This window comes from Macaca nemestrina, chromosome 10 (genome assembly GCF_043159975.1).
Source record: "Macaca nemestrina isolate mMacNem1 chromosome 10, mMacNem.hap1, whole genome shotgun sequence".
Taxonomy (NCBI): domain Eukaryota; kingdom Metazoa; phylum Chordata; class Mammalia; order Primates; family Cercopithecidae; genus Macaca; species Macaca nemestrina.
In genome coordinates this window covers 47,521,619-47,539,354 of record NC_092134.1, presented here as the reverse complement: position 1 = coordinate 47,539,354, position 17,736 = coordinate 47,521,619, and the positions used below count along the sequence as shown (strand labels likewise).

General features: G+C 33.6%; 1 protein-coding gene across 2 annotated transcripts in view; it reads right to left on the bottom strand.

Annotated features, from left to right (window-relative positions):
- Window positions 1-8,946: 8,946 nt before the first annotated feature.
- LOC105473262 (Ras association domain family member 9) overlaps window positions 8,947-17,736 on the bottom strand; it is a 34,656-nt gene continuing 25,866 nt past the window's right edge. For both annotated transcript variants that reach the window (XM_011726974.3, XM_071071346.1), the window contains exon 2: window positions 8,947-13,936. In XM_011726974.3, coding sequence (XP_011725276.2) covers window positions 12,676-13,936 — 1,261 coding nt within the window. In that variant the 3' untranslated portion in view covers window positions 8,947-12,675. The remainder of the gene's footprint in view (window positions 13,937-17,736) is intronic.

Genomic DNA, 17,736 nt, shown 5'->3' with positions numbered 1-17,736 from the left:
CAGTAGAGTTAATTAAATGCAGACCAGATGCTTTTAAAAGTTTGTTTGTCTAAATGGCAATTACAACCTCCACATACAAACAAGAAAATTAAAAATAATACAGGACACCATATTTGTAATGATTATAGTACACATATCACTTTTAGTCATTAACTGGGTTCTCCCATATTATAATTTGTTTTCTGCTCAGTGTTTTACTTTCCCCAGCTTCTCTCAACTCCACTTTTTCTGAGAGGTGGACATGAATCTTTTTTATTCTCCAAAATATTATAAAAGAATACTTCTGCATGAAAAGAATGCTAATGAGGTTTGAGGATAATGACTCAAGTGAAGCTCAGAAAAGGAACAATTTAATTCAAAGTGTGACCACAAAATCCATTGCCAACTTCTCACTAGGAGTCACCTGCCTACTATCACTTTATAAGGCTCAAAACTCAATATTGCAGCGTTATTTTTAATTTTTGATCACTTTTTTTTAAATTTTACATCCCTTTGTTAAAATTTGAATCCTCTATTCCACCATAGTTTCTTAAGCAATTTTTTTCAAATAAACAAAAATAATTACTCATACAGAGTACCTAAGACAAAACAACACAAACCACTGAGATAAATTTTTACACTTGCCACAGAAAGTTTTCCTTTGTATAGCAATTTAAATTTTGTCCTGATCGATAGATTTACATAATAATTTTTGTGTTACAATCTTTTGCATTTTTTGGAAATTAGTTTTTATTGTAACACTCTTGATGTTATCTGTTATAAAATATGTGTTTAAAAATAAGATATTTGTACTGTACTTATAATAATACAGTTTTTCTAAAAACAGTTTTTGAAGAATAAAATAAATACATGCTGTAATATATTTAGCCAACAACCATATGCTTTTTTTTCTGTTATATTAGCATTTTAGGTCTAAGTGTTCTCATTAAGAATTTCTAAATTTTTCTATATTACTTTTAAGCATTGAGAATTATGATTAATTTGTATGTATATAAAATATTGGTTTTCATAACAAATATTTATGACCTTTATTTCTTTATTTTGAGAAAAACATGGAATATAACAATCTGTAATTCTCCTTGACCATAACTTGATTCCTTAACATAATTAAGTATTACTGGAAAAAATATTTTTCTCTAAAAATAAGGCAGATTTTTTTTGACAAATTGTTATTCGATACCTGAGCAATAATCTTTATAATACATAAATACATCAGCCTCTCTTAACTTTGAAAATTCTGTGGTTTATTTTGGGATACGTGGATGTTACCACTGCCTTTAATTGCTCAGCTTATTTTGTGAATAGAAAATCTTTTCAATGACCATATACAGTGCAACTTTATCTTGTCTTATCAGGTGTTAGAAAACTTTTGGCTATTGCCTCAAATTAAGTATAAACATGTGGTCATCCTTCAAGGAAGAACATATGCATTGATTATAATCCTTGTGCTACATCTGATCTCATAGCTCTGTTTTTGTTCTATTTTTATCCACATACAAACTTTTTATTTCAGTGATGGGCTATAGTAAAATATTATAAATAAACTTTTATGATGGAGTGAAATTTGCATAAATACCCAAATGAAATATCAGTAGAATGAACAGATAGTTACTCTATAAATAATCGCCAAGAACTAAGACCAAAAACTGCAGCAAAACCTACTGTTCAAACTGATGGGCATTTACATATTTTCTGACATAAGTACAGTGATGCACCCTTCATTATAAAATCAAGAAAAGGACAGGTACGGTGCCTCACGTGTGTAATCCCAGCACTTTGAGCGGGTGGATCATGAGGTCAGGAGATCGAGACCATCCTGGCTAACATGGTGAACCCCCGTCTCTACTAAAAATACACACACACACACACACACACACACACACACACACACACACACACAAATTAGCCTGGCGTGGTGGCAGGCGCCTGTAGTCCCAGCTATGCTGGAGGCTGAAGCAGGAGAATGGCGTGAACCTGGGAGGCAGAGATTGCAGTGAGCCGAGATTGGGCCACTGCACTCCAGCCTGTGCAACAGAGTGAGACTCCATCGCAAAAAAAAAAAAATTAAAAAAAATAATCAAGAAAATATTGGACTAATAATAGTTGCTATAATGATAAGAGTCTACTCTATACAAGGTGAGATGCTGAGTATTTTTCATGCTACATCTCCTATCCTTAAAGCATTCCAGAAAGTTAGGCATTATTATTATCACAATTTTCCAGTTGAAGAACTTCATGAACAGAATAGTTGAATAATTTGATTAAAACCATGCAAGCAACTAGGGCTTGAACCCAAATTTGAACCGAATATGTCCGGCTTCTTAAAGGAGGCTTGTCTTAGTTATTTTGTAGAATAAATTACTTTTAATTTGAGCCAAGAAAAACAACACTTTTGGACAATTAACTAATATACAAGTCCTGTTAATGTCGTATTTGAGGAAAATAGTGTAAGACACATTAAAAAATATCTGCAGTACTCGTATGATAACAGGAGTTCCCACAATGGTCTAATTTCTTCTATCATTTTCATCTTAGATTAGACACCATTTAAAAAAGAGACAATAAGCCTTGGGTACCTGTAGTCTCTGGAGCAGCCCTTTAACACATTTCTGTTTCCCAATTACCCTTGGCTTGGGACCTAGTGCTTTTTATGTTTCTTCCAAGTCAATGAGCTCTATGGATCACTTTAAGAATGTTTGCTCTCCACATCCTTCATTTAGCTTGGTAAAGTGTTTAGTCATCAGCTTTGCTAAGTTAATAAACCACACTCTAATGCCATTTCTTTAGAATCATTTGGCTAGATATTTAAAATCACTAAAGTTAGGGCTGCAATCCAGACCACCTCAATCAAATTCACCAGGGCAAAGTTGAGGAATCTGCATTTTTAACAAGTACTCTTTGTGAGTTTGTTGTGGAAACAGGTTTGGGAATTACCTCCAAAAGACTCATGACTTGGCTTGACCTAAATTTAAAACTCCGACTCAGGATATTTTCCTCCTTAGTCGTCTTACTTTTGAACAATAAATCCCAGTTACCATTACCACCCTCATCCTCTGTGAAACTGCTATTCCTCACATTATTTGACATTTTTGTATTTTATAATTTTTTGGACGATGACTTCAGGAGTGGGGTGGTATGGGTAGATGCTAAAAGAGGGATATGTAGCTTTGATATCCATCTTCGGGCTCTTTCCCTCTAAGGTAATTTAGAGGTTTTGTGATAAGATTCGTACTTGGAAAGCAGAGCAATTACCAATCACCATGCTATGCACCTGCACTTACTTGAGAAGAGTGACTTGCAAATGTCACAGAATGCTAACAAACATTTCAAAATCTTAGTTTCAGTTCTGAAAAGGTATAAAACTTTTCTGCTCCCTTGTCTGGGATATTGCTACTTAGAATAATTTTTTGTTATTGTTGTTGAGATGAAGTCTCACTCTATCGCCCAGGCTGGAGTGCAGTGGCACAATCTCAGCTCACTGCAACCTCTGTCTCCCAGGTTCAAGCGATTCTCCTGCCTCAGCCTCCAGAGTAGCTGGGACTACAGGCACGTGCCACCAAGACTAGCTAATTTTTGCATTTTTTTAGTAGAGACAGGGTTTCACCATATTCACCAGACTGGTCTCAAACTCCTGATCTCGCGATCTGCCTGCGTCGGCATCCCAAGGTGCTGAGATTACAGGCGTGAGCCGCCGCTCCCGGCCTAGAATAAATTTTAAAACTTCAAAAATAGTATTTGAAATGGAAGAACCATACCTTGATTGTATATCTTAGTACCAATGTACTTGCCCTGAGTAATGGAAACAGGAGAGGAAGTAGTGTTCTTTTCAAATAAAGTATGTAAGCAATACTTTACCTGTAATAGACATTTAACTTTTCTTTCATTACTTACAATAATAAGGGTTAACATCTATAGAATAACTATAAAGTTCCCGACACTATGCTTGCCCTTTAGTTACATATCTAATTTTATTAACATTTATTGGTAAATATTAGGTTCTAATCTCTGTTGGGCACTAGAGATATTAAAATAAATAATACAAGTTACTATTCTCTCCACCTCTGTTTCCAGAATAGCTTTTTCTGTTCTGGAAACACAAACGCTGTTCTTTTTTCCCTAGCCATACATTGTTTAACTAACATAACCATGACTCTTTTGTCTATCATGGCCAATAATAACAACCCTAGAGCCCCACCCTAACTAATCTGAAAAGAAATGAGAGATAACAGTAAATATATCAGGAGAAGCAGAGTTTTGAGTTTTAACTCCCTCTTTTTCAGTTAGTAGGCTACTTTAACTTCTTTTTAAGGTGGCTCTATGAAGAATAAAATAAAATAAATAGAGCCATGTCCAACAAATAAACACCTAATATTTGTTGTGCATGTACCAAATCTATTGAATGCATTATTTAATATAATTTGACCAAGCTGAAAACCTTATAGGTTATCTAATTTAGCTTTTTAATATTTTTATTTTAAATTATTTTCTAGTTTGGAATCTGACATCCTAGAATTCAAATTGTTTACAGCCTTCAGGTTTCCAGTTCTCAGTTAGTTGATTTTGACATTTCCCATTACACTGTAGCTGTTTCATGTTCATAAAAGTCTTTAAAGAGCCTCAGCAAAGAAATAAGAAAGTTAGAAGGATATTATATACAGGAAACACTTTTAAAGTTTTTAAATTATATTTTTGAAATATGTTTATAGTGGAAAAGAAATATGTCATCCCTGAAATCATCAAGTTAATACAAAAACTTGTAGAAAAATGTTGCATTTCCAATTTCATATGGATTTGCTTTTAGTTATGTAGGTTTTCTTTTTTAGCATCGTTTGTTTACATACATTTGTGAAATAATTCCTTTTAAACTAGACTTTACTATGGTATTGTCTTATAATAATAAGTATTGGTATTTGTAAATTTCAGTAATCTGAACTTACTCCAATAATACTCCAGAACCTACTTAACACTTGCTCTATTATCAGGGTTTTAATTTGCCGTTATGAATAAAGCTAAGACAAGTAATTTCATGCATATATGTTTTCACACATTTTGGATTATTTTCTCTCTACTTATTATGAAATGTAGGAATGCTGACTGAAAGCTATGAATAATTGTTGATCTATACTATTATTTCCAAATTACTTTCCAATATGTTACACCAATTGCCGTAAGTAAATCTAGGGGTTTACTTATCAAGGAAGGCCATTTCGTTCATTTTATTTTCAAATGGAAAGTTGTTCAATAATAGGAATGGTGGAGCTGTTGCATGATAGAAACGCATAAACTCTAGCAATGCTGAGAAAATGAGAACTAAATACCTAAAATTCTGATACTTACAGACCAGAGTCATTATAGACATATTTAGTCTTATTTTTTTGTTTGTTCTGTAGAGATAGGTTCTCTATGTTGGCCTGGCTGGTCTCAAACTCCTGGCCTCAAGCAATCCTCCTACTTCAGCCTCCCAAAGCACAGGGATTACATATGTGACCCACAACACCTGGCCTTAGAGACACATTTAGTATTTATGACTGCTACTTGTTCTCTAATCTCTAGTCTACCTTTTTCTTTTCTGTATGGCCGCCGTTTGAATTTTTAAGTAGTAACTTGTAAGCAACATTTTCTCATTTCAGAATAATAATTAGTGTTTTAATTTACCCCTATAGATATGAATTAAACAAAACTGAAGAAAACTGTTCTTCCCACATTGAGTCTTTTGAAACTTTTGTTTCATCCTAGTAGAAATTATAGAATACTTGTGCTGAGACAACTGTTTCAATAACTGATAAACTGATCAGCACTTTCTGAAGCACCATACCTATGGAAGCATATGAACAAGATTCTGTAGATTTTGAAATCAACTTGGGCTGCTGAACTCCTGGCAAATGAGGATGATGTCAATCATCACTCAAGAAAAAACCTAAATTGTCTCCCATCTTTATGTTTATGTCTCAGTCTCATAAATTATTATCCGGCTGGATCTAAGGCCCTCCTTCCTTTGATTTAAGCAGATTGTTCTGTGCATTTGTACTTAATATAACTAGCTCTTGTCATTGATTCTTCTTTTAATTTTATTTTTAAAAGATAAGTGGTATTTTATTCTAACAATAATTGAACTCCCATATGACTTCATTATTTGCAACCAGGGACAATACTAGCCTCTAGGGAATGTTGGAAACAGGGGTGAGAGGAGGGGTTAGAAGAAGACAATTTTGCTTGTCCCAGTATATAGTGATACCATTGCCATTTTGTAGGGGGCATCCTGGTGTGCTAAATGTTTTTCAGTTAATGGGAGAGTCTCTCAGACAAAAAACTCTCCTGCCAAAAATGCCGATAATGCCACAGCTGAGAAACTCTGCAGGTTAAGCATTTTTCTTATGCAAACATTCATTTCGTAGCCTCACAAAGTTCCTAACTGGACCAATGATACAGTATTAATAGACATCCTATTTTTATTTATGTCATGGCCATTACAAATATTACTAGTTAAATTTAGGTATTCTATACTATGCAAATTAGGTAAAAATCTTAGACTTCTTTGCATTGAAATGTGTTTTAATCTGAATTTTGTTGGTCAGTTAACTTGTTTTTCTAGGGTAAGGAGAGTTGTTTGTTTGAAATTTCAGGTAATTTCCTAACTTTTTCAATTTACTTTTCTGGTATGCAAAATAATGTAAGAGAGAAAGTTTACATGCATGAGAGTAAGAATAATTTGAATAGGTGGTTGAAAGTTTAAAACTTAAGCATGAATGCACTATAAAGAATTAATGTACTATTAATCCACTATATTCAGTGAAGTTATTGAATTCAATGGATACAACATAGTTCTGAAGTGAGGGCTTAAAACAAGCAATGACTAGGGAATTTCCAAATTTTAACTTGGATGAAGATACTTATTAGTTGAATAATTTAATGAGAGACAAACCTCGTTTATGACAGTAACACAAAAGGTATGAAATTCAGAAATAAATCTTATACTGCTTGTGCAAGAAGAAAATAAAGTTTTAAATCCTGCTGAGGGACACAACTGAAGACTTGAACAAAAGGAAACACATAAGGCTCTCAAACAATAAGTCTCAATATTTAAGTAGTCAGTTTTCTCCAAATGTATATATAAATTTAGGCCGGGCACGGTGGCTCACGCCTGTAATCCCAGCACTTTGGGAGGCCGAGGCGAGTAGATCATGAGGTCAGGAGATTGAGCGTATCCTGGCTAACACGGTGAAACCCCGTCTCTACTAAAAATACAAAAAATTAGCCGGGCTTGGTGGCGGGCGCCTGTAGTCCCAGCTCCTCGGGAGGCTGAGGCAGGAGAATGGCGTGTACCCGGGAGGCGGAGCTTGCAGTGAGCCGAGATTGTGCCACTGCACTCCAGCCTGGGCGACAGAGCAAGACTCAGTCTCAAAAACAAACAAACAAAATGCATATATAAATTTAGCATGATCTCAATTTAAAATACCAACAGACTATTTGTGTAGCTGTGCAAGATGATTATAAATATTTCAAAATGTATAAAATAAGAACAGGAAAAATTTAAAAATACACACGAGTAGTAGGAATATATAAATAATTAAAATATACCAAATCTTAAAAGGATTATAAAGTCACAAAAATTCAAATCATGTAGATCTTGAATGTGAATACCCGGCCAAATCAATAGGATGATAGAAAAAGTCCAAAAATAGATTCGAAATATGTACCAGAATTTGGTTCACAATAAAGGGATATTTAAAAACAGTGGCACAACGTTATTTGGTAAATAATGTGGAATAACTTGTAATCACCTAAACAAGAGTCAATTATCTCCCTACTTTTAAGCATTGTAACTAACTTAATTTCAGACGGTTGAAAGTTTACAACTAAAGCACGAATGCACTCTAAAGAAGCATCAGAGAAATTATTTTACAAATTATTTATCACGCAGTGTGAAGGCCTATTCAAAAATGACCAAAAAACACTTCATGACTTATTTATCCATACATTCAACTATATAACTTAATTTTTTGCTTTAAGATAAACAAGTTAAAAGACAAATAGCATACGCTGTGGGTGGGAAGAGTACATTAACAACTTGGGTAATAAAAGATTAATTTTTATAAAGATAAATTGTCAATGTTTACTAAATTTGAAAATGCCTTTGTCACCCTTTAAGCCAATATTCCTACATCTGACAATCTAGTCTTACAGAAATGCATTGATAGAATGACATTGTTTATAATAGTAAATTATCAGAAAATATCTAAATTCCCCAAAGGAGCAGATTAGTTAAAATAATTATTATAATTGATACAATGAATTTCCCTGCTGCTATCAAACAGAGTAAGGAATCTCTGTATGAACAATATGGGGCCATCTCCAGAATAACCACATCTCAGAGTGAGTAAGGAGTTATGTAAGAAAAATGTAAGAGTCTGCATAATCTTCCACAATAAATTGGAACAAATATGTATAAAATCTAATAAGTAGTTTTGTTCAATCTTATTTGCTATATATTTATATTTTCATGAAATAACTAACCTTAAAATAAATTGTGTATTAGATTAGCAATTATATAATTTATGGTTGGGCGCAGAGGCTCATGCCTGTATTTCTAGCACTTTAGAAGGCCGAGGGGGCAAATTGCCTGAGTTCAGGAGTTCGAGACCACCTTGGGCAACATGGTGAAACCCCGTCTCTACTAAAAATACGAAAGAAATTAGCCAGGCGTGATGCTGGGTGCCTGTAGCCTCAGCTACTCGGGAGGCTGAGACTCGACAATTGCTTGAAGCCAACCCGGGAGGTGGAGGTTGCAGAGAGCCGAGATCGTGCCACTGCACTCCAGTCTGGGTGACAAAGCTAGACTCTGTCAAAAAAAAAAAAAAAAAAAAAAAAAAGGTAGCAATTATATAATTCGAACTGAAAGAAGATTTATTTTTAATATAGTCAAATAAAAGACCCCCAAAAACCATATCACATGAATGGTATAATTATTTCTTTTATTATTTTGGATCAGTTACAACATGAAGAAATGATATATACTTAATATTTGTCACATCATGTTTATTAAACCAATCAGGCAGCATGAAAAGAAATAGTCTAATAGTTAAAAACTATATATCAGGATAAAATGTATTTGTCACTAGAAAAATATGTTTTAAATAGAACAATATGTCTACTTGGAAAATAATTATAAAATGCAGCCACAGAAATATATTTTGTCATGTACAGTAGATATTTAAATAAATATAAAAATAAAATTTTAATGGATTAAAATAGCTTCTACACACTAATGAAGTGTTGTTATTTTACTTAAGAAGAAAAATGAAATAGATATTTTGTTTAGGATATTTTAAAGTTACTTTCTGTGTCTACCACTTAAAACCTAACTCTAAAGTATGTTTTTTTTCTTATAAGCATACAATGCAATAAAAAATTCTAAAATATAACCATTAAATCAGCTAAAAGAGACAACATATGGGTTTTATTAAGTCAGTAATTCTATGAATTAAAAATAAAAATAAAAACTGATGTCACATTTTAAAAAATCATAGTAGCATGAAGATTTAACTTTTCTTTCCCAAAATTTATAAGCTCAATTACTGTTAATGTTTTAAGTCTTCTAAAATACATATTCATTCATGTACAAAATGTATAAGCATCATTTGCCGTGTATAAAACACACACCACACACACACACACACACACACACACAAAAGCTACAAACCTCTAAAATTTAGTCACTCAATTCAGAAAGGGAGTAGCGGGCAAAGAATTTAATAGGAAAGAGTAAGGCTAACAAGACAGATGATAAAGTATTATAATAAGAATTCACTGAAGGAGGGGAATTAGGTAAGTGCATAAATATATATAGCCTAAGCCAGAATAAAAATGCTTCTTATGAGAAGTACCTCTAAATATTTCTGGGTTCAGAGATGAGATTCCCACTGATTGAATGGAACAAACATATCATAGAAGAGCTAGCACATTAAAAAGACTGTGGAAAGGGTAAGATTTCAGAGCACTGCAGAAGGAGAAAAAGGAGAATTCCAAGTGGAAGGATGAACAAGGATGAATCTAGGTCTTGTTACAGAAATTTAGAACAGTCAGCTTTGGTTGTTTCTTCTAGCTGCATATAGCAATTTCATAGTTAACCTGTCAGGTTACTCAAGAATTTATACTTTAACATTTCTATAGATAATAACATTATTTTCTATCAAATTCTATACTTATAATTCTAATTCTCACTTAATTTAATAACAAATAGTTCAGTATCCAGATGTGACGGCATTGTATTTCAGTACTTCTATTTGTGTTAATATACTAACATATAACTGTAAATTAAGAGGTTCACCACAGTAGCTGATGAATGATTAAAGCATAATGATTGTAATGATCGAAAGCACAAATGCATTTGTATAACTAATGAGCAAATGGAAATTCTAAAATGAATTTATAAAGCAATGGTACTGCTTTCTGAGACTTGCAAACATTATTTACTGTAAAATGTGGAAGAATTGACCCTTAAATGCATCACTGCTTAACTGTATAAAAGGAGAAGTTAATTCAAAGTTTCTAAGATGAAATTATCTCTTCAGGCCTACTTCTTATCAGAACCTTTTTCGAATTCAGATAATTAGTCAAATAGATAAGCATGTTCTTTCATTATTTTCTCACTAAAGATAAGAGTAATTCAAAGAGATTACTTCCACTGTAGGAAAATGTTACAATTGATTTATCATTTATGATGATCTTCTGAATTTGATCCCCATTAGTGAACAATGAATATGTCAGTAGCTAATATTGTTGAATAATTTTATGGACTCTTAGGCAGGTGAACTTTCCTTTCACAGATGACTATTCAATTCTATCTTTTTGAAAAAATATATAACCAATGTCAGAATTATTACTCTTTATCACTGTATTTTTCCATGGAATGGAAATTTCTATTTTTCTTTCCAGCCAACTTGACATAAGACCGGAAAATATCTATTTTGGTGCAAGAAATGATAGTATAAATGCTCACGAAACTGAAGCAATAAGAAAAATCTAAATATCTTCCCAAAGATGAGTTAAAAGACAGGAGAAGGCAGGAATAAATAAATATGTTAAGAAAATTTAAGGAACAATAGATTTTTTTAAATGAGTTAACAATAAAGTTGCTTTAAAAAATTAAATACTTTTCAAATGTTGAAAGTAAAACAATAAGAACACTGAGTTAAAACCTGCACTGAAGTATGCATAAGAATAAAAGAGAAGAAATGAGAAAGATTAGGATGCTTAACCAATGTCCACATATTGAAACTAACTAAAATAATATTTCTACTTACATGTGCACTGACACACAGGAAAGGTATCAGCTAAATAAAAAATAAACTGCCGCAGTATTCAGTTAACAGTACAATAAAAAATAATTATTTCATTATGATTGCATCATGTGTTCATTGGCAGGAAGGAAGAAAAGGAAAAAAAGAAGATGGGAGAAGGAGAGATGAAGGCAGGAAAAAAGAGAAGAAGTAAGGCAGACAGGAAGGCAGATAAGAAGAAAGTAAGCAAAGAAGGGAGAGAGAAGAAAGCACATTTCTAATTAAAAAACAAGCATAGTCGGCCATAATAATGATTGTCAGTCAAGATAAGACCTAAATAATCCCTTCAATTTCATGGATTCTTACTAGTGTGTCTGGGATTTTGCTAGTACTTTTTTAGGAACTAAGTTTTTTAAAGCACTTTAGATGAAGAAATAAGACAATCTGAATTATAGCATAGCAGAATAAGTCTTTTGTCCATGTGGTTTCCTCTCTGTAGGTTCAGAGACAAAATGCTAATAATTACAGCAGATTCTATTTTATCCACAGAAGGTTTCCAAATTCCATCACTGCAACTTTTGTAGACAAGACACAAACAAATAACACTTTGACTGATTTTCTCTGTAACCCACACTGTACCTCACTCAGTGAATGAACATGGGTTTGGTCAGGAGATCTGAATTGCCAGATGGCAAATACCCATGCATAGCTCTTAATAATTTTAGGCTTCTTTATAAAAATTGCTGTTTGTATGCAGCACTTGGCCTTGCCTCATCTATATCCTATATATGTCTGATTCCCTGCCAGTGTTTATACATGTCCCAACAGCAGCCTGTTTCATAGGCCTCAACACGTAGAAGGGTTCAGGAAGTGATATACATGATATGTTGTATTATCAAAGGATCAATTAAAAGAACCAAAATTTGAATTAATGCAGTTACAACACAGTAGCTTCCATATACTTTACAGATATAAAAACTCCAATGATACAGTTTTGGAAAAATATATATCACTGCACATTTTAATTCTACTTCTTCATGTTTGAATATTTGGGCTGTCTAATATGGAGGATTGCTTTTAAAGTTTACGTAAATCATTTTCCATAGAAGCTAAGGCAGATTATCATATGATTCCCATCAAATTATTTCTGTGTTCTCCACTGACAAGCTGTCTGTGCTGCATTCGTAATAAATAGTTCATTGCTTGAACTTGTAATATTTAAAGTCCCCTTGGAAATTTCACATCAAAAACAACACATTTCTCTAGTTTTTATTAACTATTGAATACTATAATATTATTTACATTTTTTTTCAGAGTGTTATATTTAAAATAAGGTTTCCTATTAAATTAAACAAACATTAAAACACGAAAGCAGGTCAGAAAGAAGGCATTGGAACTATGTTGACAACAGCACCACATCTCCCACGGTTGTTTCAGAGTCCTGACTGTGGTTAGAACTGATACCAGTGTCTGAGTCTGTGTCATTTGTGTAATTGCTAAATACTCTTTGAGTAAAGGGAGGACTCTCCCCATTGCTACTGGAAACCTCAGATTCCTTCACTCTGTTTTCCTTTAACTGGCACCCATCTTTGTTGCTAATATGAAGTGAATTGAATTCCTTGGCCAGGAGTTCATATTCTTTTTCTTTCATCTGAAGCAATGAGTCACTGTATTTAATCTCTTTCTGGATGCCACTCAAATGAGAGTGAATTTTTAAACCAACTTTCATGCTTTTCTCCAAATCACACTTAACATTCTCTAAATTAGAGCTTTCCAGTTCACTTGCAACTGCCCCTTCCGCATCTTCGTTTATATCAATGCAAACACTTTTTACCTCTTTTTCTATTTCAGCAGAGAGCTTATCAATGAGTATTCGGTAATATTTCAGTCGTTCTTCCAGCTGTTCAATTCCATCACTTTCGCTCAGGTCTTCCAGAGTCTGGTTTTCCTCATACTGCAAGTCTAGATTTTGCTCAACTTCATTGAAACTGGGCATTAAATATGCATCCTGAACGTAGTTTTCTCCATCATTTTCTACCCGATCAAGATGGAACTTAGCTTCACACTTTTCAATTTCCAGATCCAGCTCTTTCATTCTCTTGACTTGCTGATGAATAGTATGGTCCTGGGAAATGATGAGATGAACTAATGTCTCCATATTATCTCGCTCATGAGAAACTGTGTCCTGCTTAATTTTAGCCAGTTTCCGGAAAGTTTTTCTGACTATTCTTTTTTGTTTATCTGGTGGTAATGTCTTCATGTAGTTTGCTGGGCTGAGCTCCCACAATTTTTCTGTGTTTTGCACTAATTTGGCTTCAGCTGTCCGCCACAAAGGAACTGGTAAAAAAGCATCTGCTTTAACCAAAACAAATTGCATATTGGGCTGCTCATCTCCCCATGCTTTCCAAAGCTTCAGGATTCTAGTTAATGGAGGAAGAACCCGTTCTGAGCCTCTCCACTTCTCTATGATGCAGTAATCACTGGGCTTCCCCAGAAGAAATCGTTTCTCTCCAAATGTAGCCTCATGTTCCTTAAGCAAAGCCTGGATGACATCAGCAGAGGTGGTGCGTTTAGTCAGCCCACACACAATCTTCTCTTCTTGGCAAACCCAAACCACAATTTCCTTCTCTTCTGAATCCATGTCTTTAGTTGGAGATCTGAAAGAAAAACAAAAGCACATTATATTTCTGTCATCGCCTGTGTAAACTCAGAAAGATGGTTTAACATTAATACGCTTTCTAGATTTTTACCCTTAATGAGAGAGGCATTTTAAAGTTGAGAATAAGAGTCAGAAGATTGGCCGCGTGTGGTGGCTCATGCCTGTAATCCCAGCATTTTCAGAGGCCGAGGCGGGTGGATCACCTGAAGTCAGAAGTTTGAGACCAGCCTGGCCAACATGGATAAACCCCGTCTCTACTAAAAATACAAAAATTAGCCGGGTGTGGTGATGGACACCCTCAGGCGGCTGAGGCCAGAGAATTGCTTTAATCCAGGAGGTGGTGGTTGCAGGGAGTGGAGATTGTGCCACTGCCCTGCAGCCTGAGCAACAGAGTGAGCTCCATCTCAAAAAAAAAAAAAAAAAAAAAAAAAAAAAAAAAAAAAGATTTAATTATTTAATGCAAGAAAAATATAAAAGCCATGGAAAGAATCTTAATTATCTTTTTATTTCCTAGTGGGCTCTAGAAAGAGCAACTTTCATTCAAGACAACTGAGGCTATTTTAATTAAAGCATAGGTAGCAATAGTGAAATCATAGAGTTAAAAATAGTACAAAATAGAAAAATAGTCATTCTTTTTCATTAACAACTGTTTATTTCATGCCAACTATATGCCAGACACATCTAAAGGTACTAAGGATACAGTAATAAACAAAGAAGACAAGAATGCTGACATGAATATGTAACTAATGTAATATCAAATTGCAGTAAATGCTATGAAGAAAATTAAATGGGGTGAAGGAATAGAAAATGACCTGGAAGAAGGGCAGTCTATTTTACGTTGAGTGCTTAGGACAGTCTTCCCCAAGGAGGTGGCATTTGCACAGCGATATCAATTATCACAAAGAGGCAATCAGAGTTCTCAGGAAAGAATTCCAGGAACAATGAGCAGAAGTATAAGGATCTAGGGACAGCAATAACGTGAATGTAGTTGAAAGCTGAGGATAGCAGAGTTGGAAATTGCTGCCGGTGGGAAGGAGAGATTAAATAATAGGCAACGGAGGGGATGGAGAAAAGCAACATCTCCTTTCTCCATCCCCTACTTTGGAGAAAGAGGAAGCTAAAGAGTTAGCTAACATTTTCCTAAACTCAAGCAGCTGGAAAGTTTTAAGCAAAGGTGAAACTAATTTATTCTTTACATATGTCTGTCTTCTGTTTGTGAAATGGACTGGAAAATAGAAAAAAAATTAGAAGCAAGAAGTCTATTGCATCAGTCTAGAAAAGAGATGATGATTTCCCGGACTAGAGTTTTAACAATACAGATATCATAAAGGAATCAGAGTTGGGATATAGATGGTTACACAGATAGATCCCCCCTACCCAGCACACAGAGGCACACACATGTATTTATGTAAATATACATGTACATATGGGCTTGATAGTACTTTCCTCTGTATTATATAAGGGCAAGGGGGAAAAATCACGTCAGTTCTCTGGAGAAAAAATTGACACAAGTAGTAAAAGCAGCAAAACTTCCACGGTGTCTAGATCATACCTATTGGAAAATTTTTAAGATCATACTTTCCATCATGACTATACATCAAGTTGACTGTGTCTTTCATAATATCTCTTTAAAAGAATGCTATGAAACAAATGACACAAAATGAATTATGCTACAATGTGATTTACGATGGTATAACAGTTTTGAGTAGTAATTGGCTTCTTGTGAAAGTTAAGTCAAAATCATTTATCGCTTTACTTATATGGTGCACTCAAAGGATATGACTCCAGGAACCACTAACCAAAGAAAATTTCTCTGGCTCCTATAATAATTTAACATTTAGAATTTATAGTGTTTATGTTTTGGTAGCAATAGTGATTAATTCTATGTTGTTATCTTTATTTTAAATTAACTAACTCTTATACTTTGGTTACTAACTCACCTGAAATCAAAAAGTTATTACTAAAGGTGAAAGATAAATCAGGGATGCCAAGTAACACTGAAGATTAGGTCAAACTCCTAACAAAAAATGTCCAGGAAAATGTAAGTATTCACATGGAGGAAGTAAAATGTTATAGTTGATTACTCAAAAAATCACACTGAGTTGTGATAATTCTCTTATAAAATATTTTGCACTTAATGACTCAATATTGAGTATTATATTTTGAAGTAAGTATGATATTTGACAATGTTTATAATTCATCATTTAATAATTGCAAGCAACAAAAGAGTAGGTTAGAAATTAGGACACCAAACTTACTTTCATATTTTGATTAGTAGAGAAATAAGACACAAATACTTTGTAAACAAAAACAAGTTCTTTAAGTAAGTGATACTACTATCTGTGTTATGGCTATATAGCATGAGTCAGCTCTAAATAAATCCTTACCTTAATATGTTTTAATTGTGTACATGCAGTATCCAAAATTAGTATAAATGTTTTTGTACCATGTAGAGTTAATTTACTTCAACTAGGATATTTGAAAATCAGTAAACAATATTCTATGTACTTATTGCATGTTAAATTGCAAAATTTTATTGTAAACTTTTATAAATAATGGTAAAAATAAAATTAAATAGTTGTCATAATTATCAACCTTATAATGCTAGTAGTTGTTATGTTAAAACTAAGGAGAAATTTGTTTTATGTTATTTTTTAGTATTTAAGATTAAATTCTAAAAGAAATCCTGTTCAAAATAAATAGCATTAAAGATAGTAACTATCTATCATAAAGTATCTACAATGTCCCAGGCACTGTTCAAATCTCTTGCATGTACTAAGTAATTTAATTGTCACCATTCTGTAATGTAGGTAAAAATATTACCCCCATTTTATAGATAAAGTGAGGCACGAGAGGTGTTAGTAACTTGCCTGAGGTCACACAGTGAGTGGTGCAATGAAAGTCCAAACATAAGCAAGAAAACTGGCTCCAGAGTCTGCAGTTCTAACCACTACACTATAAAAACAAATTTATAAGTCTGATAATTTAGATGTGTGGATTACTTTGGAAATAAAATGAACCACTTTTTTTAAATAAGAATTTAAATTAGTCTTAGATACCAAGGGAATGAACCACAGTGCCCCATTAGAGCACTCAATTGATCAAGGAAGAACTTTGTCCACTAGGCAGCCATAAAGAAATGTGTGCAGAAATTATTCTCTTCTGTGACTTTTTAATTTTAGTCAAATCTTGTTTTATGACTCATGCAGTAATAAAAGATTTCTGCTGACCTGGATATCTCCCTTAGCTGACAAAACTCTCATGTAACCAAAACCCTCTATTGTTGTCTTCTTAGACCTATCTCCTGTAGCAGACCTACAAATTTTTCATCCCTACACTAGAGCTCTGAAGGAGACTCAGAAACTGAGCATATACTCATTTTTACTAGTAGAATGATGATGATGATGATGATGATGATGATGATGATGATGTATGTATGTATGTGATGATTCCCAAATATTCCCATGACCCCTATTCCTATTGGAATCTTTCCTGCTTTGGAAGGATCAAGTTCTTGTATATTGTGACCTCCTCTAGAGATCTGCCAGTTTTCAGCTCACATGGAAAGAACACTAATGATCATCATGCACATTGGTTCTATGTTACATATTTAAAAAGTAATACCTTATTAATAACCTCACAATCTGACTGGCTCCAGAACTATCATTTTCTGTCTTTCTTTTTTAAATCTGCCCCAAATGTCCTTGTATTTTCTGCAGTCAGCTATTTCTCAATATTTTGGGGAAATTTTAGAATCATGCAAACAGAACAATTTTTAAAACTTCTTCCGAACACATT